General features: G+C 38.9%; 1 protein-coding gene across 1 annotated transcript in view; it reads left to right on the top strand.

The window, feature by feature from the left end:
* LOC126972474 (zinc transporter ZIP11) overlaps positions 1-27596 on the top strand; it is a 132503-nt gene that overhangs the window by 77146 nt on the left and 27761 nt on the right. Inside the window, exons 5-6 of the mRNA XM_050819270.1 lie at positions 1460-1558; positions 23883-24041. Of these exons, the coding sequence (XP_050675227.1) occupies positions 1460-1558; positions 23883-24041 (258 nt within the window). The remainder of the gene's footprint in view (positions 1-1459; positions 1559-23882; positions 24042-27596) is intronic.

Genomic DNA, 27596 nt, shown 5'->3' with positions numbered 1-27596 from the left:
CTTATTTCTAGTGTTATAATAATGAAAATCACTAATAAGAGCAAAAAGGTAACAATTTTTGTTTACGTATATTAAATTTTCATAAATGAACAGTCATAATATTTATTTCTTTAAATTTTTCCTTGAGTGACTGTCTAGTAATCTCATGTACCTAGTGAATACTCAAATTACAAAAAACTTGTACAATAGAATTTTAAAAGAAGATGACGTGTGATATCTTGCTCGATGGTAGGATGAAACCCTATTCGGACTCGCACTTGACCGTTTTATTTCAATTTCATATGCTATGCAAGATAAGGCAGTAGTGTTAGGGAAAACTTTTTAACCGACTTCAAAAAGGAGGAGGTTCTCAATTCGATCGGTATTTTTTTTATGTATGTACACCGATTACTCTGAGATTTATGATCCGATTTACGTAATTCTTCTTTAGTTCGATGCAGAATAGATGCCATTTGGTTTCACCACCGACTTAAAACCTATCAATAGATAGCAGATATAAATAATAGTATTCTATTAACATTAAAGGTAAAGGTTTGCATAAGATTTGTATTAAATTAGATTTTTAGTTATTTGATACTTTTCAGTTTTTGAAGTCGGTTTTTTTTTAACGTAAGTAGTTTTTTTTACTTTTAATGTGTTATCTGAATCATAAGCTGCTCAAAACTTTTGGGAAAACAAGATTTTGGTCATTTCTATTGTATAACTCATAGATTTAGAATATACGAACGTAGGTACAGACGATCTGACAGCTCGATAAGGAATGAAAATAAAAAATAAAATTCATTTACGTAAACTTACAAAAGCATTTGTAAATAAGACATAAACTGTTAATAAAACAAATTTGCGAAAGCGTCAAAAAGTAAATTACGTAAGATATTAAAATTGCGTTAGTAGTGGATGCTATAGGGTCGCAGACACTCGCGGTATACAAGAAACCGCGACCAATCTTCTTCATCCCCAATAATATACTCAAAAATCAAAATTAGTCATGCATTAAGATGACTAATTATGGTTTTTCAATGTGTGCGTTAGCTAGTGGGTTAATATTCAAAATACCAAGGTGCTAATGTCAAGCGTGGCTGACTCATTACGACGTGTCAATAAAAATCGGTAACAGTATCAATAGATTCGCTTTTTTAAAGATGTTCTTCTTCCTCGCAAACGTTGTTAATCTATTCGATGGTATATTGCAAGTCTATGGCTTTAACTGCAGTTAGGTTAAATATTTCATGATAATACTCAATAGGCTTAACTTGGGCCCGCCACTCTTTTAAGGTCATCCTTCCATCGTTTAATTTGTCACCCTTTACTTCTTTTGCATTCTCATGGATACGACTCGGTTATGTTTTTTGTCAATTTATCGCTTTTGTACCACATGATTCGCCCATTTCCACTTTGAATCTAGTTGTACTCTTAAATTTAGTTTTTTCTTATAACAAGGTGGTAAATGTTGTTGCAGAAATTTGGCACTCGGTATCGGCATTCAGAACTTCCCAGAAGGTCTGGCTGTGAGCCTGCCTCTGCAGTCTGCAGGCTTCTCCGTGTGGAGAGCGTTTTGGTGAGTACCGTTAAGTTCAGTTTTATTAAAATTAGCTAAGCTTATGGGCTCCTTCAGACAGATGGGAGGTGGGGCAGAAAAGTCCTCGAATGGCGAACGTACCGGAAGAAGTAGTGTTGGTAGGCCGACAAGATGGACCGAAAATCTGGTCAAGATCGCCGGAATACGTTGGATGAGGCCAGCGCAGGATCGATTGTCGTGGAGATCTTTGGGGGAGGCCTTTGTCCAGCAGTGGACGTTTTTCGGTTGATGATGATGATGAATGGCTCCTTCATTGGTCTTGGTATTCAATTTTACAAATAAATTGAATCTTCCGGCTGATATGATTATGAAATATCTCCACTTCGTGCTTAGATGAATATTCATTATAGAGAGAGAAAAAATAATTTGAATCAAAAAATGTATTGTTGTGCATCTTTCAATATTCCATTAATTTTCTCCATGGTATTTCTCTGCTCTGATATTTTATGCATAGCAAGACACCTTCTCCTCCTCGCGTCGGTTTCCTCAGTGCTGAAGGTCGTGATCATCTCGACAGAGTACTTTGTTGCGTAGTGTCGTGGACAGTGGTTTCAAGGGCAGTGCGAATCTGATCGGTCCATCGCATGGGGCTCCTTCCTCTTGGTCTTCTAGCAAGTCACAATTCGAAAAAATTGGAAAAACTCCAAAGTAGGCTTTTATGCGAGACGATGGAATTATTAAGTTAAAATTTAGTTAAGGAGGGTAGTACCAAAACTATATAAGAATCGATTTTCACTTAAATTATTGCTTACGTAGATTACTTCTTAGTGGTTTTGTGCACTTTGTATCTTGGATAAAAGTGATTTCTACGCATTTAAGCCACGTATATATGCTTCAATCTATTTTGAATGTATGCTCTTAAAATATTGAATAAATTGCAGTCCAGTTATTACTTTACTTTTTAAGTGGCTACTTAAATGTAAATCATGTAAGTTTGCTGCAGATTATTTCATCAAACAGACTATTATTATTATGTAGCAAAAACTTAAAGCAGTAGGTAAAAAGACCGCAAAAATACCTTACGAGGAACGTTTCTTCTTTCTCGCATAGTCATTTGTTTCAAAGTTGTCAAAATTTCATTCTGAAAGAATCAATTTCTAGTAATACGTTTTATTTTATGATTAAAAAAAATAAAACAAATATGTTGTGTTTTGGTCTGATGGGTGAAATTAATGGGCAAACGAGACTTAATATTTTATGTCTGAAGGCGACGAGCGCAATTGTAATGCCAATGAGAATTTTTCAAGAATCCTGAGTGACACTGCATTGTAATGGGCGTATCAATTACCATCAGCTGAACGTCCTGCTCGTTTCGTCCCTTACTGTCCTAAAAAAAAATTACATATCATCTTTAGACATAAGATTTAGCACAATTTAAAAATGTAATAAACAAGAGAATTACTGCAATACATGATCTAAAATGAAGCTCATAGATTCTGTAACATTAGTCTTTTTTTTTAATGTTCTTTTTCAGTAACATTTAGTTAATTAAACTGTACTTGTCACATTAGAAACTTTAAGTCTTAGCGAGAAATTTTTTAAGGAGCAATTGTTTTACTATTATATATTATAAGCCACTTATTTGTACCTAGATTTTAGATAATTTTTCTGTTTTTTTTTCTCCAAATAAATAAAATAGATGAGATAGAAATATGAAGTGGTGGATAGTTAGAGGAGAGTTACGTTCGTGTAGATAGCTGCGAGCTCGTGGCATCACAAAACGAATTAGCGGGCGGAATGGGGTCGTCGAGTCTGGCTGCGTTGGCATCCGGCCTAACGACGAGCGCCGAGAACTAATGGCGCATTCTACACGACTCATCTGTGTTAGGCTGCGCGTCCATTGACACGAATCCGCTGCGGTGCGAGCGAGTACTGTAGAGCAATGTTGCGAGTGTTTGTCCAACAACTCATTAGAAACAAGACAAATTTTGCAGTAACCGCAAAGTATATTTAAAGTTAAGTTTTCGTTATATCACACGCTACCTTTGACTGTCAAAATGAACAAGAAAGTGACTGTATTATATTTAATGAAACATTAACTTTAAGGATGATATTTTCTGCAACTGGCGGTTAGTCAATCAGTGTCAATGAACATGATTGGCAATATGATTGTTACTATTATTTGTAATGATTTAGTGCCGTCTATGTTCAAAACAATGTAGAAATATTGCGAAACACAAAAATACGTGAATCTTGTTTAAGATTCGTTGATTTCCCTCATCGCTGTTTAATTTTTTTTTTCTTGTTGGCTTGATTGAAAGTGGAAACTGCAAATGTACATCTGTTATAATCTGGTATTAAGGTCTTAGACTTATTTATTTGCTTAAAACGGTATTTACAAAACTAATTAGATTAATCAATAAAATCTATTGCTGGTTTCAACTCCAATTATGCAAGGACAGAAAGTTAGAGCAGCAACTGCACCTCAAATCTATCAGTAAGTAGATGGGTGGGCTTCTTCGAGGGGATTAAAACTGCCGTGCGACACACAGGCATCGCCAGTAGACGATGATTTCTACTATGAGTGTGATTGTCAGTAGGCGGTTTTTTTTATGATAATAAGGGACGAGACGAGCAGGACGTTCAGCTGATAGTAACTGATACGCTCTGCCCATCATTACAATGAAGCGCCGCTCAGGGTTCTTGAAAAAATTCTGAGTGGCACTACAACTGTGCTCGTCATCGTGAGACATAAGATGTTAAGACTAATTTGACTCAAACACAGTAATGCATACATAGGCATAATACAGAAATAGGCGCCGTTGTGATACCGATAATCTAGCCGGCATCCTGTGCAAAGGAGTTTCCCACTGGTTGTTGTTTGGTCGAGAGCCCGTCTGATTCTAAAGTATTGTACTCGGGGCAACCGATGAGTTGCGATGCGCCGTCGGGTATAAGTAAGGGTAGAAATTTCCGCTTATACATGAAACTCAAAAATTGCTGTATGCGCCTCTGGTGGGAGTACGCTTTGATCGTAGAAAACGTATGATTTTTTCTGTTCTTTGTAAACGTGATATGTGCGAATCGGTTAGTAAAAATTTGCACAGTTCCGCCCATCTCTAACCCGTATCAGTGGGCAGGCAGCCTTAGAGCCGCGGGCGGGAGCGGTGGGGAGGGGGGAGGTGCTTGCGACGTCTCACCGCGAACTCAAATATTCGTCAACAAGTCTTGTATTAACTGTTGAAGTCGGACTTCTCTGAAAAAGGAATTTAAAGGTGATTTGAATGAAGGTGTCAACTGTTTTAAGTTTTGTCAGATAAATTCATTGCGCTTAATTATTTATTCTTCGTGATGTTGGAATGAGCTCCTGATATTTCTGATCGATGATGCGTTTGATGGACACTTAAATTATTTAGAGCAAAATATTATATTATATAAATCGCATAATTACTTATGCTCACTGTACGGGGGTATATGATGACTGAGGGGAACGGGTATGGAAGGGTGCGGGGATTCTTAGGGCACGTTGCGTATATTTACTGTCTATATATACCTACTATCTATATATATAAAAATGAATTGCTGTTCGTTAGTCTCGCTAAAACTCGAGAACGGCTGGACCGATTTGGATAATTTTAGTCTTGAATTATTTGTGGAAGTCTAGAGAAGCTTTAAAAGGTGAATAAATATGAAAATCCTTGGAATGAAATAAAAACAACAATTATGTATTTACTTTGAAGTGTCCCCGTCGTTCAGAAATCAAATTGAAAGAATAGTCTAAAATGAATAACTAATTAGAATCCTTATAACTTTCTAACTTTCTCAGGAGGTAAAAACAAACTTTAATATTAATTATTGTTTTTTTCTTATTACTTTATATGGCAATACGACATACATTTGCTGGGACAGCTAGTAGTTCTATATAAATAAAATATTTTTAGCATTTGATAGACATATTGTTAAATGAAGTCATTTTACTAATATGTGTATCTGTGTTTGGTTTTCTATGAAAGCGACATATGAAATAATGGGCGCAAATGGTATCCTTTCTAGTCTCTCTTAGTTGATTCGAAGCGACTTTACTCGCACGAGCGTTACAAAGCCGAGCGTGACAGCTCAGACTCATTCAATACAGATTAAATAAAATGCAATTCCTTGTAATTAATATCTGTTTTGAGATTTAATTGAATTTTTTTTCCAAAAATCTTTAGGTGCATTCTGTACGTAGACAAAAAAATCATAGCAGAATGAACCCCTAATACAATTTTTTTATATTCTTAAGTATGTATTTTACACCCATAGTATAGGCTATATCTAGTTTGGGTTGAGATAATTTGTGTATATATGAAATACAGACCTTATTAAGTTTCTTTAAAATTAAATATTATTAAAGGTAGAGAGAACAAAGCAATGGAATGAGCTTCCTTGTGCGGTGTTTCCGGGACGATTTACATCACCTTGCTTAAAGACCGTCAACACTCCTGTAATTCCTCTGGTGTTGCAAGAGGATGTGGGCGGCGGTGATCACTTAACACCAGGTGACCCATACGATCGTTTGTCCTCACTTCTCCATAAAAAAAATTTGTTTTATTTCAGTTCACTCGTTTTTATTCTGTTATCGATAACAGTCTTGTGTAAGATTGAGGGTTTGTATTGAGTAAATTACGAAATGGGAGTAGGAAAAACACTTTATAAGCTATTAATGGGACTGAAACTAGATCTTTAACACTAGAAAGACTCTTTTACCAGTGGGAGGCTACTTTGCACAGGATGCCGGCTAGATTATGGGTGCCAACGGCGCCTATTTCTACCGTGAAGGAGTAATGTGTAAGCATTATTGTGTTTCGGTCTGAAGGGCACCGTAGCTAGTGAAATTACTGGGCAAATGAGACTTAACATCTTATATCTCAAAGTGACGACCGCAATTGTAGTGTCGCTCAGAATTAATGGGCTTCTCAAGAATCCTGAGCGGTACTGTATTGTAATGGGCAGGGCGTATCAATTACAAATGATTTGAACGTCCTGCTCGTCTCGTCCCTTACCGTCATAAAAAAATAGAAAGACTGAAAAAAAAAGAATTAGTTTACGTCGTTGATTTATTTATTTATTTGGGTTATCAAACAGTGTTCACAATAGGTTCCTATAATATAGTATTAATCTAAGTTAAAAGTAACTGTGCCACCAGCACCGTTAACCACGTGTTACATTACATATCTATATATAATTTTAATGATTTTTATTTTGTTTGGCCAAAGAAGTATAACTTCTTGCGTGCATACATAAGTACACACACTTTTTTTTGATGTAACAATTTTTGGTAGTCCTAATTAAATATAAATAAATAACCATCAGCTGAACGTCCTGCTCGTCTTGTCCCTTACTGTCATAAAAAAATATAAATACTGTAGCGTAGGACCAAAATTATAATTTCCATAAAAAAAACATTAAAGTTTAAGTCGTTTATGCCTCTGGTTAGCGCTTACTCTGCGCGCGGCGCCGTCATTTCCGAGAACAGTGCGGAATGCGACTATTTACAACGTTTACCTATTTGGTAGCGTTCACAATGCACGCGCGACTCACGTCGCGGTCGCTGAGTGTAACCTTTCGCTCACACAATTTGAACATTCCACGCACCGACTAAACTTTCAATGTTAATTAAGCGTCGCGTCGCCTTAAATCTTCATACATTACTGTGTTCAGTTAAGTTGGAATTTTTGGATAAGGCAAATGCTACCATGGAATAATAACCAATGGGATGCTCCTGTGCACATGCCGGCTAGATTATGGGTACCACAACGGCGCTTATTTCTGCCGTGAAGCAGTTATGTGTAAACATTGTCTGAAGGGCACCGTAGCTAGTGAAATTACTTGGCAAATGAGACTTAACATCTTACATCTCAAGGTGACGAGCGCAATTATAGTAGTGCCGCTCAGAGTTATTGGGTTTTTCAGAAATCCTGAGCGGCACTGCATTGTAATGGGCAGGATATCAATTACCATCAGCTGAACGATTAAAACCGCCCGTCTATTACTTATGTCAGCATTACTGTGTTTCTGTCTGAAGGGCGCCGTAGCTAGTGAAATTACTGGGCAAATGAGACTTAACATGTTATGTGTCAAGGTGATGAGCGCAGCTGTTGTAATGCCGCTCAGAATTTTTGGGTTTTTCAAGAATCCTGAGCGGCACTGATCAGCTGACTGCCCTGCTCGTCTCGTCCCTTATTTTCATAAATAAAATACATAAACTCATTCGAGTATCGTGCACAAAAGATCGTCGGAATACATAATGTTATTTAAATTTAAAGTGTATACTTATTATTAAAGAAAAGAAAACAAAACTGCATACAAATATTAATTATGTAAAAAAAATAAACATAAACTTCAGTCGTGTAGTAATTTTTATTTTATTTTACTAAAACGCATTGCTTGCGATTCTTTTCCTGTAGCTCTGTTCAATTTTCATCACGCACTGGTTTCGAGACCGCATTGTAGCTGATGTATTTCAAACATGTGTAAATCCACTGCTTGATAATGCATTAACCTATACTAAATTTTTAGTAGATATATATATCGATCAACGTGTTTCATCTGATTCCTGCCGCAAAATTCTACCTTCACACCACCAGCCACAAATTAGGATATCATCCCCACCATCTGGATGTGTGGCGGTTTTAAAGAACTTTCTTCCACGTACTACAAAGCTGTGGAATACTGTGGCCACCTTGTGTGGTGTTTCCGGGACGATACGACATGGGTACCTTCAAAAGAAGCACGTACACCTTCCTTAAAGGCAACGTTCCTGTGATTCCTCTGGTGTTGCAAGAGAATGTGGGCGGCGGTGATCACTTAACACGTGGTGACCCGTACTTTCTTTTACCATCCTTTACCGTAAAGAAAACCAACATAGGTACTTACGAAAATATAATAAGAAACACACTGTTATACGATTAAATAAACAATTATTAACAAATATTGATAGCATTTCCGATGTCAATTTTTGTTGATTCAACATATTAATAATTAACAAGTTGCCCCGGCAAACGTTGTTTCGCCATTAAATAATTTTTAGAGTAAGACCGTTTCTTGGACATTGCAACATTACTTTATTTTTCTAAAATAAAATAGTTTTTCTAAAATAAACGTAGCTTAAGTTACACCTTATTACATCAGCTACCTGCCAATAAATGTCCCGCCAAAATCAGTCCAGCCATTTCAGAGATTAGCCGGAACAAACACACAGGCAGACAGACAAAAATGGTAAAAAATGTTATTTTTTGGAGTACCGTATATATATTTATATGTTTAGATTAGGTGTTGGCATAAAATACTTATGTAATACTTTATACAGGACACTGTCCTTTGATATTTTCCTGTAGCTTCAACAGGCGAGGCTTGAACCCTCCAGTAAGATGTTATGGTTATAATTGGTAAAGCAGTTCAGGGAAGTCCAGGTTCACTGCGAACAATACTTATCTATTGTGATAGACATTTTCGGGAATACAGGAAAAAATGTTATTGTTATAATTATAATGACACCGATCGGACTCTTATAATATTAATATTGACACACTTTTGACACAAATTATCTTGCCCCAAGTTAAGCATCTATAGCCTGTGTTATGTATGGGTTACAAGACAATGATATATTTAATACAATATACTTACTTAAACATACATAAATTCATATAAACATACATAAATACATTTAAACATCCATGACTCGGATACAATTATCCATATTCATCATATAAATGCTTGCACCTACCGGGATTCGAACCAGGGACCTCTAGCTTAGTAGGTAGGATCGCTAAACACTCGGCTATACAGGTCGTCAAAGAAAGAAAGAAAGAAAGAAAAAATGTTTATTGACGTATTTATACATTCTGATAATAGTTCTTAAAGTTATACTATTCTAATTATGATCTTATGACGCCAATGGGCCCCCAACTCGGCATAGTTGTGGTTTCGAATGAATCCACAACGCTGGACTTGGAAACCCAGAGAGCGCTACTAACGCGCAGTATCACTCGAAGGTTTAATACTAATAATAAAGCCTCATTTAATCCAAAACTCTTTTTACACAAGTGGATTATTAGTAGGGAAGATATAATTCTAATAGTTTGGTGTTAGTAAGATTAGTTGCGTATGCTTCTATTTATTTGAGTTGTGGATCTCGTTAGAGTAAAGGCCTCCTCCTTGTTTTACCATAGAGTTCGATTTTTGCTTTTATGCATTCAATCTTTTCCTGCTATCTCTATTAAGTCATCATCAGTCCACCGTTTATTTGGTCTGCCAACTCTTCGTTTGCCTAATGTTGGTCCATTCCATCTTGTGGTTAGGATTGTCAGTATATCGTGAAATATGTCCTGCCCATTGCCACTTAAGCATCAGGGCTCGTGTCAGTGCATCTGTAACTTTTGGTTTTTTGTCGTATGGACTCATTTTTAATTTTTTGTTTATTTTGAGAACAATGACAACACACGAAGGCTTACAAACTATTAATTCTCTATGAGCATAGAGCACAAAAAATAGTGAAACTAGGATCTAAAATTAAAACTAAAGCAGTCAGTTAAACTCAAACAGATGGTTGTAAAAAGCGATTTTCATTACAACAACTTATTTTTATGGATTGTTCACATACCTATATTAACTGGTGCAAATCGAATGATGAACTCTCCCCTTTTGCATACGAGGCGAAGAAAAGAAAGAAGGAAGAATCATTTATTCAATGTCAAAGATTTAACCATCACTTCGGAGAAGTTGAGCTTGAATGTGATGTAGTGGCAAGACAGTCATTGCCATTCTTAAGTTATATTTTACACAATGTATGTTAAGTGACGCACCAAAAACGATTTGAATTAGTTGTGTAAGCTATCAGTGGGAGGCTCCTGGATACCGGCTAGATTATGGGTACCACAACGTCGCCTATTTCTGCTGTGAAGCAGTTGTGTGTAAGCATTATTGAGTTTTGATCTGAAAGGCGCCGTAGCTAGTGAATTACTGGGCAAATGAGACTTAACATCTTATATCTCAAGGTGACGAGCACAATTGTAGTGCCGCTCAAAATTTTCGGATTTTTCAAGAATCTTGAGTGGCACTGCAATGTAATGGGCAGGGCGTATCAACGTCAGTTGAACGTCGCGTCCCTTATTGTCATGCATCAATTCGCATACACCATAAATAAGTAAGGCTGGGTTTCACCAACTAACTTTAGCAATAACTAACATGTTAAAGTCCCGTTTAAGCAAAAAATGAGTTGCACCACTTACAAATTTCAGATGACGTCATAACTTAAATGTTAACCGTAGCAGTCCAATCTTCGCCGGTTAAAGCTATCGTTAATGTTATATGGCTAAATAGCGACCTGTCAAAAGTTTCAAATAAATATTCGATACTGACTTGACATTTCACTTTTTAACTTTAACTATGCAAAGGAATACGATGGTGCAATACATTCCGCAGTCTATGTTAAAGTCAGCGTTACTGGTAACGTTAAATTTGACTCAAACCTTGACTATAACAGCTAACATGATGCAACCCAGTCTAAAGGTATTATGGTGTTGCATTGTAGTTGCGGGCTAGATTATAGGTACCACAACGGCGTCTATTATTTAAATGTGTAACACTCGCGTTAATCAAAGAAAATAACTATTAAACACAAATTGAACGCTTCCTCGTTCGCTAAGTCTGTTGAAAAATGTTTTGCAGAATTCGTTTCAGCAATGCATGCGGCTACCTTTTGAAATTCCGTTTCAAAGTACGCTATTTCCAACGATGTTCAGAGAAAACGTCGAAGCAGGCACGACAGAGTGGGGCGCCGTGTGACCTACAAGGGCGTGGGACGAGGTGGAATGCCTTGACTGGTATGTGGATTCTTCCGTTGCCACAGGAGCTGCTCAGTGTCTGATGCTCGTTGCCCACTGGGTCGAACACATTACACATACGTGCCACCAATCGCCCGGAATGCTGTTATATTTATAGCTGTAGAGCTCCTTGATCAGAAGCCTCGTTTGTGTTGGCGTTTGTATTTTTTGTAAATTGCGATGGTATCTAACTTACCTCTATTAACCACGGACTAGTAAAAAAGAAGGACTCTGCGCCGTGATATTAGCAAGTGAAGCACCTTTATGCTAGTGTATGTGCAGTTGCGGGGTATAACAGATACACAATTTTTTCTCCCCCGTAAATAATCGTATATCCACAAATACTTTTATAGTATTGTTTTTACACTTTTTCACAACGCACGACGGCATTTTTAAAATGTTACTAATATACGCAAACTGATTTGTCACAGACGATGGCAAATCTCATAATGACGGCCGATCGGCTTGTATTAGTGTAAATGTATGCGTGGGGCTATGTATTTACACGTTTACCGGCTAGTTTTGGTGCCTCACTGTTATGTAAGGTGACACGGAGTCCTTCTTATTTTACTCGTCCGTGCTGTAAACTTTTACAGTTTCATTTCAAATATTTATCTTAAATACTTCGATTCAAGCCACTTGAATATATGAGTGAAGAAACAATTATATGTTATTCTTTCTGGATAACAGACAAAATTTGTTTTGTTGAGAAATTCTGATGTCGCTTTTTATAATAATATTGTTTTAAAAAAGAAAAAATAACTATTTGAAATATATAAATGTGAAAAATTTATCAATAAGTAAACTTATTAAAAATACTATTAAAAACTCAAAAATCCTCATATAATTGTTAATATGCCATTAATTATTGCTGATAGTCAAGTTGAGTTCAGTTTGTTGTTGTTGATAGTACTGCGGTGGCGAGTAATTGGTGTAAAAGGCGTGTCGTAGTAATTTATCTAAACCCTTTTGTAATTCTCACTTTCATTATTATGTTTGTTACTATTCTGATTTATTTATCCTTGCATTTAAATATAGTGTCATATACTCATAAATCCTTTTATAATTGTAAATATCCCATTAATTATTGCTGATAGTCAAGTTGAGTCCAGTTTGTTGTTGTTGATAGTACTGCGGTGGCGAGTAATCGGTGTAAACGACGTGTCATAGTAATTTTTCTAAATCCTGTTGTAATTTTCACTTTCATTATTATGTTTGTTACTATTCTAATGATTATTTATCCTTGCATACTCATAATGTTATTATTCATGAGATGTATTTCCAGTCATAAAACGTAGAGTAGTTCAACATTTCACGATAGTCAATACGGGTGATTGCAATACATAATGATGATGATACACTTTCTCTTTCCTCGTATTTTACAATGTTGACGGTGAATATTGATTATTGAATAGGATCTGAATACGAATTATCAATTCGAATTCAAATTCAAATAGTTTTATTCAAAATAGGATTTGGAACTACTAACGTCCAATAACGTCGAAAACTACTTCAATTGAATGTTTATGCCTCAGTCATCGAAAGAACAAGCGCTCAGCGGGCTTTTTTTTTATAAAATTTATAGTGCAGGTTTCCTGAGAACTCTTTTCTTTGTGGTTGACATTTTTTTTTGTGTTTTATTATTCGAATTTATATTCAATTTACGAATTTTAATAAATATATGTATATAATTTTATAATATTAATAGATAATTTATTAGTCTCAGTTTTAGTAGGTGTTCTTTTTCCTCAATTCAGGATTATTTATAATAATAAACAACCAGAATATCCAAATCGAATTATATTCGGATTTAAAAAAATGGCGTAAGGAAGTAATACGTCGTAAGTGCTTATTTGCCCTAAAATGTTAAACCCTTTGGTACTTTCCATTATGTTAATTGAAAAAAAAAAGATATGATGCACGTAACAGAGAGATCTCATTTCGTGGCGGGGTAAGGTTTTTTGCCTTAAGTTTCTGTAATTTCCACCACCGACCTCAACTTAGAATTGAAGAGTATATATACAAACCTTTTGAAGTGACAGCATTAGGAAAAGGACAAACTGATAGATGCTCTTGAGTACAATGTAATACAAAAGTGGCGATGGGTCATGTAGCGAGATTCACGGCCAAAAGATGGACAGTAGAAACAACAATTTGAAAAGGACCATCTGGAATAAGAAAAAGTGGCTGCCCAAGAAACAGATGGGTAGATGATATAATAAAAATGGCAGGAAAAGAATACCTAAAGCGCAGAAGAGGGATGAATGGAGCAAGCTGGAGGAGGCCTATATCCACAGTGGGGTTCCATTTATATTATACGCGTAGTCTTAAGGTTATATTATGTATCCGATGATTGTTGAAATCAATTAAAGGCTTATTATTAATATTATTTATATAAACCTCACGGAAAGTGCCTTTGCTGTGATTTGACTGACAACCAGCCGAAACTGCGCCCTTATGCCGTACAAAAACAATTTGTATGAAAAATGCGTGATAAATCTTTACATGTGTCTTGAATACTTTTGACAGAAAACGATATTGGCCAGTAAGTTAAATAAAAACTCTACCTTCTAATTCTAATTACTACCTTCTACTGTCAGTAATTAGCTGTCAATAATCTGAAGCTGTTCCAATATACCCGATAAGACACTCTTATCGCCTTATATTGCGACGCGTGAATTGCAATTTCCATACAAACTTCTATCGCTGGTAAGCTATACGTCGTCCCATTGACAGACAGTTTGTTCGGATAAAGTTAGTTACCGTCGATAAGTTTATTGGCACAAAAACGTCAACGATTGTTACGATTTTTATCTCAAGTAGGAGATAGACTGAATATTGGGAATAACCGTTTGTGAACAATATACTATATACTATTCTAAATAAAATGTTTTACTATTTGAAGCTTGTCTGCGGGTTGATTTCTTGTTTACCTATAGACCACTCATTGAGGCTCTTATTCAAAATAGAATATGAAATCACTTATTGAACGTCAAACACTACTACCCATTCGAAATTTAAAACCTGAGAAGAACGGGCGCAAGAAATTTATAATTCAAATAGCATGTCGGCGGTCGCTCCATTCCCAATCTGTTTTAACATTTATGTTATAGTAACATTTAAAATTCTTTTTAATTTCGTAATACATCTGGTTCGAACATTTTCTGGGATCATGTTGTGAAAGCATCTAGAACAGTATCTAGAAGATTCGATTATCTACCTATGTTGCATTCCATCACCAAGAGTTTATTGAAATGCAACAGTTAATATATTTTTTAATTTTCTCATTACTTATACGACAAATTCATAAAATATATTAAAGCTTCTTTTTCTTTAATAAAGAAGGCTTACTATAGTATAGTTGATATTATATAACAGTGGGAGGCTCCTTTGCACAGGAAGCCGGCTAGATTATGGGTACCACACGTTCCTTATTTTCATAAAAAAAAATAGAGGATAATGATGCATGGTTCTTGTCTGGTTCTGCGCAGGCCACCTAAGATTGTTTAATATTATATTGAATAGGCTAAGTTGTTATATGATTTTAAAGATGCGCTGGGAGTATTTTATCAGTTCTTCTCCCCATGTCAAAGCTCCTTTACGAACTGATGTAGCTTCATGAAGTTTACCAAGAGTTGTTGCAATATGTTCTATTATTGTCACTCTATGGTAAATTAGTAATAAAGGCGATATATACAGAAGTTTTGTTCATGGAATTTATCAAGAGTATTCGCATAACGGTAACTGAACAACGAAACATTAGAACGTGTGCTGGCAGGGGATGTGCGGTTGTATTGCTCCGGAATGTGGAGGCAGGAATGTTGTCCCGACAAGAAACCGAGCGGTCTCCTGCGCCCGCGCACCCGTCGCCACGCGATATTCGCAATGTTTACAGCTTCTTGTTATATATCATCTATTTCTGGTGGTGGACATGCACTTATATTAGCAGTATTTAAACTATTTGTACGTCCGCGGCAGTACTGCCATCACTTCTACCGCGAAACTGACTTACTGTACTTATTTCGGTTAGGGTTTGGTGCCAGTGTAAGAGACAAATTCAATATCGGCGATTTCACTACATCTACTCTTTAGTTCTTTGGATTCTTCTCATTGGGGTGTTGCCGAAGAGCCATAGAGCTTACATCAACCTTACATTCATGATGATGGAGGAATTTAGCAGCAGAACCAACTCTTTCTCCTGATAATCTTGACCTGGTATTCAGTATTTCTCCGATCTGGTCGTAAACTATATGCATATGCCGACTTTTACTAACTCTAGCAGAGTCACACACTCGCTGTATGAATCTCTGCAATCATATTACTTTTTCAATGACAACACCTCTTTGCACGATGGAAAATTGACGGAAAACAATGAGTTTTATTGTATATGCATCGAAAATACAAAGAAATTATGAACAAAATCTAATTCAATGATTAAAGTTGTGGGTAGCTGCTCGAGCGACGTAAGAAAATTAAATTACAAATGCTTCCAAAAGTGAATAAAAAATTCACTCGTTAGTTTGGAAAGAAGAAATATAGCGGTGAATATTATTAAGGAAAAACACAGGTGTGATAATTTTCCATTCGTCAACAAGGTTCGCGTCGGTTGGAATGCGCGGCATTTCCCGGAGCAGCGATCTATGTCGTTGTCGGCCGCCGGTACCGTAGGGTGTTTTCGTATTTACCGATATCCGCTCGCCAACTTTCCCCATTACCACACTATCTAATGCAATAATCATTGTGTTCTACTTTCTGGCTGCGATCGAACGAAAAACTGTTTACTATGAAAATATTTTGTTTGTTTTGTCTCACTTGATGGCACACTTATAATTATTACTATAGGTTATGCTCGCTAGCTTCTCGATTACTACTTTTCTGAAATGTTTTTCATGTCAGTCATCATCAATCGAATACGGAGCTTACTTGATGATGTCATCACTTACTTATCAGTCACCCTTTCTACCTTCTATATTCTTCTGAAGCCTTAGTACCTGGTACTTTTGTGAAATGTTTTTCTGTCAAACATCAGCAGACGAAAACGGAACTTACTTGATTGATTACGTCATCATCACTCATCACTTAGTTATCAGTCATGATCACTAGCTTCTAGATTCTTCTAGTAACTTAAATTAAATAGTAGGTACCTAGTGAAAACATACGTGAATATAACAATGGTACGATTTCATCGAGTGCATTATGATAGCGATTCCTACGAGGGTACAGTTTCCTATAAACTGCGAGACGGAGGCGATCCATTTAGCCATCTATTAAGCTACCCTTTTTCTGTGGTGAAGCAGTAATGTGCATGAGTTATTGTCTGAAAGGTGCCGTAGCTAATGAAGTTAGTGGGCTAATGAGACTTAACATTCTCTTACAACACCAGAGGAATCACGGGAGTGTTGCCGGCCTTTATGGAATGTGTACGCGCTTTTTTTGAAGGCACCCATATCGTCCCGGAAACACCGCACAGGGAAGCTCATTCCACAGCTTTGTAGTACGTGAAGAAAGCTCCTTGAAAGCCGCACTGTGGAGGACCGCCACACATCCAGATGGTGGGGATGATATCCTAACTTGTGGCGTGTCGTGGGAAGGTGGGAATTGCGACGATTCTGGGTTCAAACAGGAATCCTGCGCGGAACTTCATTGTAATTTGCAGGGTGTAGTACTAACCATCAAGTGAACGTGTTCGTACCTTTTTTTTAATAAAAAAAATACTTCATTTCACACAACTTCAAAATCTTTCATATAGGTTGTGCCCGAGACTAAAAACGTGGGCAGAGGTCATCACTTAACATCAAATGATACTCACTCGATTGTGCTGCTACCTGTCACATAATAAAATACAATAATATAATTGACGACCCAATACCAGTGGTTAGTGACCCTGCCCACTGAGCTAGAGGTCCGGGTTCGAATCCCGGTAGGTGCGAACTGTTTATATGATGAATGTTGTGGATGTTTTTATGTACTTTTAAGTAAATATATTATTGTATAAAATTTGTCGTTGTCTTGGACCCATAGTACAGGCTACGCCTAGGGCTGGGACAAGATAATTTGTGTTAAATTGTGTGAATATAAAATTATGTACATAATACAGCACTTATTTTCCTAAATGTACAAATTGTACCTAAATGAATAATGACGTTTTCATTTAAATAATAAAGTTTATAGGGATTTTCTGGGCAGGTTTTCTCGACAGGACATGCTTAGATAATTTACGCGTCTAGATAGACTGTGGCAGCTTTGCAAACGTCGACATAAATTGAGGTTGACTGTTAACCTCTATTTTGAACAATGCACGCACACAAACAAAGTGACATACAAATCGCGAGCGTAAGACGTAGCACATGTCACGCACATAAAAGTAATAAAACTGGCCTTTTTTCATCGGTTTTCTAGCAGCAAAAAGCTATATCTAGATGTATAAATTATGTAAGAGGACATTCATAGGTGAAATGAAATTAAACATTGAAGCCGCAAAATTTAAATTCATCTTAACAGATAGTTTCGCGTGTAACATGCGCCTAGTATTTAGAAGCCATCACAGTGGGAGGCTCCCTTGCACAGGATGCCGGCTAGATTATGGGCACCACGACGGCGCCTATTTCTGCCGTGAAGCGGTAATGTGTTTTGGTCTGACGGGCGCCGTAGCTAGTGAAATTACTGGGCAAATGAGACTTAACATGTTATGTGTAGTGCCATTCAGAATCTTTGGGGTTTTTCAAGAATCCTGAGCGGCACTACATTGTAATGGGCATGGCGTATCAATTACCAGCAGTTGAACGTCCTCCTCGTCTCGTCCCTTATTTTCATTTAAAAAATACAGTGTAGCTAATTGGTCGTCAGTGTACACGTTCTTTATACTTTTTAAAGTTTTTGTTTGTTTATGACATAATCAAATTAAGCACCCGGTGATGTATTGTTGTAGACAATGAGTCTGGTGAACGGCTCTCAGCGGGCCGGCCCGTGACTCACCGCGCCACCGACACGCTCCATATAAGACTCTTATTCGCTCGCCAATCCGTCCAATTGCGATCGCCCGTTATTAACCAACTTCAAAAATGGAGGAGGTTTCTTTTATGTTTGTTACCTCAGAACTTTCGGCTGGGTGAACCGATTTTGATGATTCTTTTTTAATATGAAAGCTGGTGCTTCGCGTGTCAGTCAAGGTTGATTTATAACTACATACATAGTTATAGGTGTGATGTGCTTGTGTGTGAGAGCGGGGCCGCGGCGGGAGGACACCGGTTCTAAAAATAACAATAATTGTAACTACATTTTAGTGTCGTAATAATTTGATTGACTTTTAGGTAGTCTAAATATTTATCATTTCATTTTACTTAGGCTTCCCAACTGGAGGGCAGTGGTAGTGTCATATATGACACGTCTTTTCAGTTGTATACAACAGACTGAAAAGACACAGCATTTCTAATCTTGCTGATAGATTCACCACCGGATAGTCAGCAAACATGTAGATCAGTTCGATGAAGCTGACTATAAAAATAAGGTACATGACAAGAATTACCCACCAGAGACAATAATTTGGCTTATTGTGCTAGGCACAGATCGCCAAGACGGCAGAAAGTATCCGAGGTGAAAAAAAAAATTCACTCAGGGAGAACTCATACCGGTTTTATGTGTACTTTTTTGCGTTGCTCCTCCAGACTTTGTTATTTTCCGATCGAGAGGCCCCATCGAATCGGGCACAAGGCTGAGTCGCGTGTCGTCATCTAACTGGGCCCGTGAAAGTTGTCTATTTCGAAACGATTGCGTGTGCGATGCATGTGTCGGAGCGAGGTGGCGAGGTGGCGAGGTGGCGAGGTGGCTGGGTGCCGTAGTGTCTGCGGGCGAGCGGCGGCCTGCTGTCTGCTCGGCACTTCCGGGCCGCACCCGTCCGACCAGTCGCGGCCGGCCTTCACACTCAAATAATTACAACGAGAGACAGCAACAGCGAAGCCCCGGCCCCCGGCGAAGACGCCGTCGCGGCAGTCGCCGTCAGCCTTCGCGTCGATTTTCCGCGCACCGGTTTGTGGTGCGCATGACCCACCAGCTTCTAGATCATTCGCTCGCTGTACTCCGCGATGACGCCCAATTGTGAGTTGTTCGCGCAAAAACTTTGCATTGAAATGTAATTTGCATATTAAGTTACTTGTCTATGGCGCAGCATTTATAAACTTGATATATACGGAAATAATCTTGATAATGTTTCGACGCACTTTATAATGTTTACGTATGCGCTGCGCTAACTTTAGTCGTAATATGTATATAAAGTTAATCATATATCTTAGAATATGTATCACAAAACCTATTTGTAAGTATGAAACAGCACTTAATGAATCCACACTCATATAGAAGCCATAACGAGAATATAATCGAAGCGCTCTTATGTCGAAAAGTTAAATTTCGTATTCTTGTAACACAAATTGACGGTTCAATCACAATTGTGATGAAGTTACGTTCCGATTTAGGGAAATCGTATGATGTGTATTATCGTAACATGATCGAACTTCCATTGTTGCGAGATGCGTATTCTGCAATATTTCGATGTTTGATTGAATTGATAATTAAAAACATGAAATAATCAACAAATAAAATATGAAAACAAAATTTTATGAACGATGCGGGACTCGAACCCACGACGCCTCGCATTCAGTGCCAGTGCTCTGCCAACTGAGCTAACCGTTCGAGTGACGTATCGTCATAAAATCTTGTATACTTTGTTCAACTCTCACGTTGTTGCTTCATCTACAGGATCTAGTTTACAGCTGATAACCTGCTCAACCCCTATATTTGAATATTAAGAAATTGACTTGAGATGTCGCTCTTGTAAATCTAAACAATTTGTTATGTTTTTAAAGTGATAACCCTCACTTCAATAGAAAACAACCCTTTTAATTGTAGTACAAAATATTTAAGATTTAGTAGAACAATGTTGGTAACTTTGAGAGAGCTTGTCTTTCAAATGTCATTGACGCGCGGCTCCAATCGGGAAATGATAACAACGTGTTTGCACCAACCGAGATTCGAAACCGGCACCTCAACAGCTCAGGGGCAGGAGCACTAACCACTGGGCTATCTGGGTCGTCGACATTCGGTCGTATTTATAACGTTACTTAAAAAAAGCCATCGTCAACTCATATTTTAATCTAGTAAAATGAAAATCCATACAATCAAATCCAGAAAATGTCTATTTCGTACTGTTACACATTTCAACAAAACACTTTTAAAGGATCTGTGTACAGCAAATACCACCTCCGAGGAAAATAAATGGCGCTAAATTTCATAATGACAACTATGACAAATACTATCTTTGACTCACTTCATCTGCAGTCCCCCTGAAAACGAGATCTGGAAAGGTCTTGAAACGTCGGGTTAACTAAAATAAAAATGTAACTTTTACGCAAACATCTAATGTAAAACCGTTACAATTACACGCGTTTTAATCCTTTAAAAGTGTTTTATTTAAAAATATTTTTTTTGCTACATGAGGAAAAGAATAGAAATATAAAAATACTTATTTGGCATAATCAATAACATAACATATTGTAACAACGCTTTGTAAGCGTCTTGAAGCTACACCAGTTCGTAAAGGGGCCTTGACAATATGAGAAGAAGAGATGATATGAAACTCCTACCCAATCTTTTAAATCGTCAACATACCGCCAGCTGAGAAAACATCATTAAAGTTATATTTCAATAAATATAATACCGTAAATTTTTTTTTTTTCATTTTAACAGTCAAAGATGGCATGTAATGTGACGAAATATTATCTTTTACGGCCGTTACTAATATTCAGTCTAACTCTTACTTGAGATAAAAATCGTAACTATCGTTGACTGTCCCAATAAACTTTTCGACGGTAACTCACCTTATCCGTACGCTGTCTGTCAATGGGACTACGTACAGCTTACCAGCGATAGAAGTTTGTATGGAAAATTCAATTCACGCGTCCCAATATAAGGCGATTAGACTGTTTATTATTATCAGCTAATTATTGACAGTAAAAGGTAGTAATTTATCTCTATCTGCAGATAGTATATTGGGAACGGCCGTAAGTATTCTTGCTGCAACTGGCGGTTAGCCTATTTAATATATTATTATACAATTTTATGTGGACTTCGCAGAACCAGACAAGAGCCATGCATCATTATCCTCTATATAGTCTTCTATACTATAGTGAGCCTTCATTATACCTCAAAAAACTCTTAGATATAGCCCTCCACTTGGTGTTACTGTTGCTAGTAGCAACTATAGGCAAAACTCATATATGGTGCGAGCGTGTAGAACAGTGAATTATGTTAGTAGATTATTAGATATTGACATATTTGTTACAAGCATTTCCAACGCAAAGCAGTGCATAACCCTCAACTTTTTTAATAAAGCATTGTTTTTTGTTATCTTTTTTAAAGGTATCTTTATTGGCATGATTTTGAGCCGAAAAATAGTGTTCACGTACATATTTTATATTACTTCTATTAGTGAAAACCTGTAATTGGCTGTCTGTTACTATTTAAGTTTCTACAGAAATTGTATTAGCTGTTGGTTTTCCTTAAATAAATAAATAAAATATATTAATTTTATATATAAATATAATATAATAAAATATACTAATCTGGCACGAGAGTCTCGTGCCAGATTTTGGCGAGACAACACGTCCTGAGGATGCCTCGTGTAGAGGCGATACACGTGTCGAATTGTTTTAAAGACAAATATTGGCGGAATTAACACTAAAGAAAACTTAAATAATTTGTAAAATTATGGATTTCCGCAAAGTAACGCCTAATTCAATAAAATATATTAAATAAAAAAGATTTTATGCTCCTTAGTGAGTCCTAGTATACTGTCTGTTACGGGTGGTCATCTCGTGGTGGCGCGACTAGTTCGCTGCCCTAGTATCCCGGTGAAATATTGCCCTAGCACAATACCGTGCGGTTAGGTTTTAAGTGCATTTACTACTAACCTATCTGAGCGATATTAACAGTTTAAATAACTTATAACATTTAAGGCCGTTTTCAAAAAACCTATCTTACCTTAGTTTAACTTACTAGAGGTAGACAAATCTATCCTTTTACGCTTACTTACATTTCAATAACATATCGACATAAAGCATTGGACTATAACTATATTGGACATAACTATGGATAGATAATATCTTGTCATTAAACGGTGACAGCAATGTATCAGTAACTAGAGATACGTTATTGAAAACGGCCGTTAAGATAATAATAAATAATATTGACACACTCTTATACAAATTATCTTGCCCCAAACTAGCATAGCCTGTACTATGGGTGCAACACAACGATATATTTAAAACAATATACTTACTTAAACATACATAAATACATATCCATGACTCGGAGACAAAAGTTCATATTCATCATATAAATGATTGCACCTACCGGGATTCGAACCCGGGACCTCTAGTTCAGTAGGCAGGGTCACTAACCACTGGGCTATAGATGTCAGTGGGGTTCGTAAATATCGTGTTTTCGCATGGAGATTGGCAACATTAGAATTAGTTTTTAGTGCACGGCTATGGGTTGGTAAAGCTCGGGCGCTGAGGTTCCCACAGCGGCGATCCCTCGACCAGTTCGTCGGAATGTGGTCAGGCACTGAGCGAACTTTCACCAAAACAATTCGATAGTGGCCTCTTTCGCCAGTGCTGGCTACCCCGGCCGTATACTCATTCCTTCATCGTCTTTATCTTACTTCTAAATGTTTTCATATAGTGGTATTTACTTGATATAGACTTACTAGCGTTCCCAATATACCATCTTCAGATTGAGGTAAATTACTACCTTCTACTGTCAGTAATTAGCTGTCAATAATCTGAAGCTGTCCCAGTATACCCGATAAGTCATTCTTATCGCCTTATATTGAGACGCGTGAATTGCAATTTCCATATAAACTTCTATCGCTGGTAAGCTATACGTCCTTCCATTGACAGACAGGGTGTACGGATAAGGTGAGTTACCTTCGATAAGTTTATTGGGACAGAAAAGTCAATGATAGTTACGATTTTTTTCTCAGGTAAGAGATAGACTGAATATTGGGAACGGCCGTTAGAATATACTAGCGTTTATATCGCCTGACAGTTAGATTTGATTTTGCGTTTGTTTTTGAATGTGCGTAAGCTAGTTTAATATACTAAAGGAGCTCAGTGAGTTAGAACCAGTGGGAGGGCTCTATTGGACCGGATGCCGGCTAGATTATGAGTACCACAACGGCGCCTATTTCTGCCGTGAAGCAGTACACATGTAAACATTGTCTGAAGAGCGCCGTAGCTAGTGAAATTACTGGGCAAATAATACTCAACATCTTATGTCTCTAGGTGACGAACGCAATTGTAGTGCCGCTCAGAGTTATTGGGTTTTACAAAAATCCTGAGCGGCACTGCATTGTAATGGGCAGGATATCAATTACCATCAGCTGAACGATTAAACCCGCCCGTCTTTTTATCAAATAAGTTTTTATAAATGTGATGTTTGAACGATAGGTACGGCCAGTTGTCGGGGATGGTTGAGCCGGTATTCGGAGTGCTAGGCGCCGTGGCTGTGGCAGCTGCTCAGCCGGCCCTACCCTATGCCCTCGCCTTCGCCGCGGGCGCCATGATCTACGTGGTCGCTGACGACATCATACCCGAAGCCAACGCCTCGTGAGTATCACATTCGTCTAACATAACTACTTTCCGCTGCGAGATCGAATCAGACATCATATGCCTCATCAAAAAGGCATTTATTCTCAAAATTTATTCCTTTAGAATTCTTTTTGATGTCATTTCTAATATACTAGGCACTACTACCGCTTCGGAAACAAATGGCGCTCTGAGAAGGAAGAAGCGCCGCAAGAAACTCTCCCAGCATTATTGCGCTCTTTTTAATCAAATATTCAACATAATACTGTCATTGCTAGGAGATCCGTAGGCGAACCAAAATTACAGATATAGCCCAGATGGCTGTAAAACTGAAGTGGCAGTGTCCAGCAACGTACGTCTTCCGGCTGAAATGGAACTACTTGGCAAGTGTACCCATATTGTACCTATACATACAATGATGTTCTATACATATAGACAAATCCACAATACTTGCTTACAACACCAGAGGAATCACAAGAGCGTTGCTGGTCTTCTAGGTGAGTGTTTCCCTTTTTTTTATACTACCCATATCGCATCGTCCTGGAAGCACCGCTCAAGGAACTTCATTCCAAAATTGGTGGTAGAAAATCCCTTGAGAACCGCATTGTCAAAGACGGGAGGAAGCTCCACATGAGATTCAAATAGACTCCTTTAAGTGTTGATTTAAAAGTCCTGAAGTTAAAGAGAGTGTAACACCGATAAATACAATTACCAAAATGGTGCCACAATGAGTAAATAATACCTACCCATAACAATGCAGTGCCGCTCCGGATTCTTGAAAAACCCAAAAATTCTGAGCGGCACTACAATTTCGCTCGTTATCATTAGACATAAGATCAAGTAAGCTTATCACTGAGTGAAGTCAATAGTTTTTTTTTTTTTTTATGGAATAGGAGGACAAACGAGCGTACGGGTCACCTGGTGTTAAGTGATCACCGCCGCCCACACTCTCCTGTAACACCAGAGGAATCACAAGAGCGTTGCCGGCCTTTAAGGAAGGTGTACGCGCTTTTCTTGAAGGTACCCATGTCGTATCGTCCCGGAAACACCGCACAAGGAAGCTCATTCCACAGCTTCGTGGTACGAGGAAGAAAGCTCCTTGAAAACCGCACTGTGGAGGACCGCCACACATCCAGATGGTGGGGATGATATCGTAACTTGTGGCGTGTCGTGAGAAGGTGAAATTCGGCGGCAGGAATCAGGTTGAACAGCTCTTCGGAACACTCCCCGTGATAAATGCGGAAGAAGACACACAATGAAGCGACGTCTCTACGCAACGCCAATCCAAATGATCCAGCCGTTCACAGAGTACTGGGTCCCCGACAATTCGAGCTGCTCTGCGTTGCACGCGGTCAAATGGATCGAGCTGATACTGGGGTGCGCCAGACCAGAGATGACAGCAATACTCCATGTGAGGCCGGACCTGCGCTTTGTAGAGCGCTAGAATGTGGGCCGGCTTGAAGTATTGCCGTGCTCTATTTATGACGCCCAGTTTCTTTGAAGCCAGTTTGGCTTTGCCCTCCAGATGGCCACGGAATTGGCAATCGCTCGAGATTTCGAGACCCAGTATTCCGATACTAGGCGAGGCTTTAAGGGAAGTGTTCTCGAAGAGCGGTGATACGGCAAATGGGGTTTTTTTAAGTGGTAAACGCGCAAACTTGAGTCTTCTGGGGGTTAAATTGGACAAGGTTCAACTTACCCCATTCCGCGACCTTCTCGAGAGAGGACTCGATAGAAGACACAAGTTTCACCCGGCACTGGTCGACGTTTTCCCGAGAGAGACCTGCATGGCCCGTGTATACGGCATCACCAGTGCTGTCGTCTGCATAGCAATGCATGTTGGCGGTGTCCAACATATCATTGATATGCAGAAGAAACAGCGTGGGAGATAGCACACAGCCTTGGGGCACTCCAGCGTTCACGGGCTTGGGATTCGAGCAATAACCGTCGATAACGACCTGTATGCTGCGCCCAGTGAAGAAGCTGGAGGTCCACTTGCATAAGCTCTCGGGAAACCCAAATGATGGAAGTTTTGCGAGGAGCGCCTTGTGCCATACACGATCAAAGGCCTTCGCTATATCCAGACCAACTGCCAGGCCTTCCCCCTTGCTTTCAATAGCCGCCGCCCATCTGTGTGTAAGGTATACCAGAAGATCGCCAGTCGACCGACCATGGCGAAAGCCGTACTGCCGGTCGTTGATCAACTGGTGACCCTCAAGGTATACCAAGAGCTGGCGGTTAATTATGCTCTCCATAATTTTGGAGAGTAGGGAGGTAATAGCAATAGGCCTGTAGTTTGCCGGATCCGAACTGTCTCCTTTTTTTGGGATCGGATGGACAAGGGCTGACTTCCATGAATCAGGGACTCCGCCTTTTGAATAAGAGTGCCGGAATAAACGCGTTAGCACCGGCGTCAACTCAGGGGCACACGTTCTAAGCACGATTGGAGAAATGCCATCCGGCCCGCTCGACTTCCTGACGTCCAACGAAAACAGAGCTCGCCTAACAGTTTTCTGTCGGAACTGTACTTCAGGCATGGAGCTCTGACACCGCGGGAGGGTCGGCGGTGTTTTTCCGTTGTCGTCAATAGTCGAGTTGGAGGAAAAAAAGAGTGCACAGGAGATCGGCTTTCTCTTTTGCCGTATGGGCCAGGGTGTCATTCCTCATGTGCAACGGCGGCATGGACGGCTGGTTGAAGTTACCAAGAGCAGCTTTCGACAACGACCAGAACTTGCGTGTTCCGGTCGGGTAACTGGAAAGCTGCTCGCCAATTTTGACGACGTGCTTCGATTTCGCACGGGCGATTTGCCGCTTAAAAAATCTGGAGGCACGGTTATATTTCCTCTTCAGAACTTTGCAGTTCGGATCCCTTGAGCCCAGCGCCGCAACCCAAGTTCGATACGCCTGTTTTTTGCAGTCAGATGCTGCTTTAACTGACGCATCGAACCAGGGCTGTGATCTGCCACCGATCGGTACTACAGAGCTTGGTATAAAAATATCCATGCCCCGCAGTATCACATCGGCTACTGCAACGGCGCAGGCACTAGGATCATCCGAAAGGAAACAAACCCTGCCCCAAGGGTAGGATGCAAAAAAGGAACGCATCCTATCCCAATCTGCTGACTTGTAGTGCCAAACGCGGCGGGTCGCTGGTGGTCTGCGACGTTGGCGTCGGATAGGCACTACACTCCTGACCAGGCAATGGTCGGACGTTCCGAGAGGGGCGTCGACAGTGACCTGGTAACCATCGGGATGTGTAGTCAGCAGAAGATCTAATAAGGACGGCATGTGGCTATCCACATCCGGGAGCCGCGTCGGCGACTCAACCAATTGGGACAGACCATACGCCAATGCAAAATTATGCACAGATCGCCCTGCGTAGTCTGTGGTACGTGATCCAAGCCATTCGGCATTGTGCCCGTTGAAATCACCCAAGACTACGATTTCAGCGGAGGGGATCTGAGCAAGCACGTCATCAAATGCCGCTTGAACGCAGCCCATGAGGTGATCCGTTTCTGCGTTACCACTATGGGACCTGTAGACACACGCATAGATGCGGACGCGGTCCTCTAAATC

Source organism: Leptidea sinapis, chromosome 26 (genome assembly GCF_905404315.1).
Source record: "Leptidea sinapis chromosome 26, ilLepSina1.1, whole genome shotgun sequence".
Classification (NCBI taxonomy): domain Eukaryota; kingdom Metazoa; phylum Arthropoda; class Insecta; order Lepidoptera; family Pieridae; genus Leptidea; species Leptidea sinapis.
This window is presented reverse-complemented; position numbering and strand designations above follow the sequence as displayed.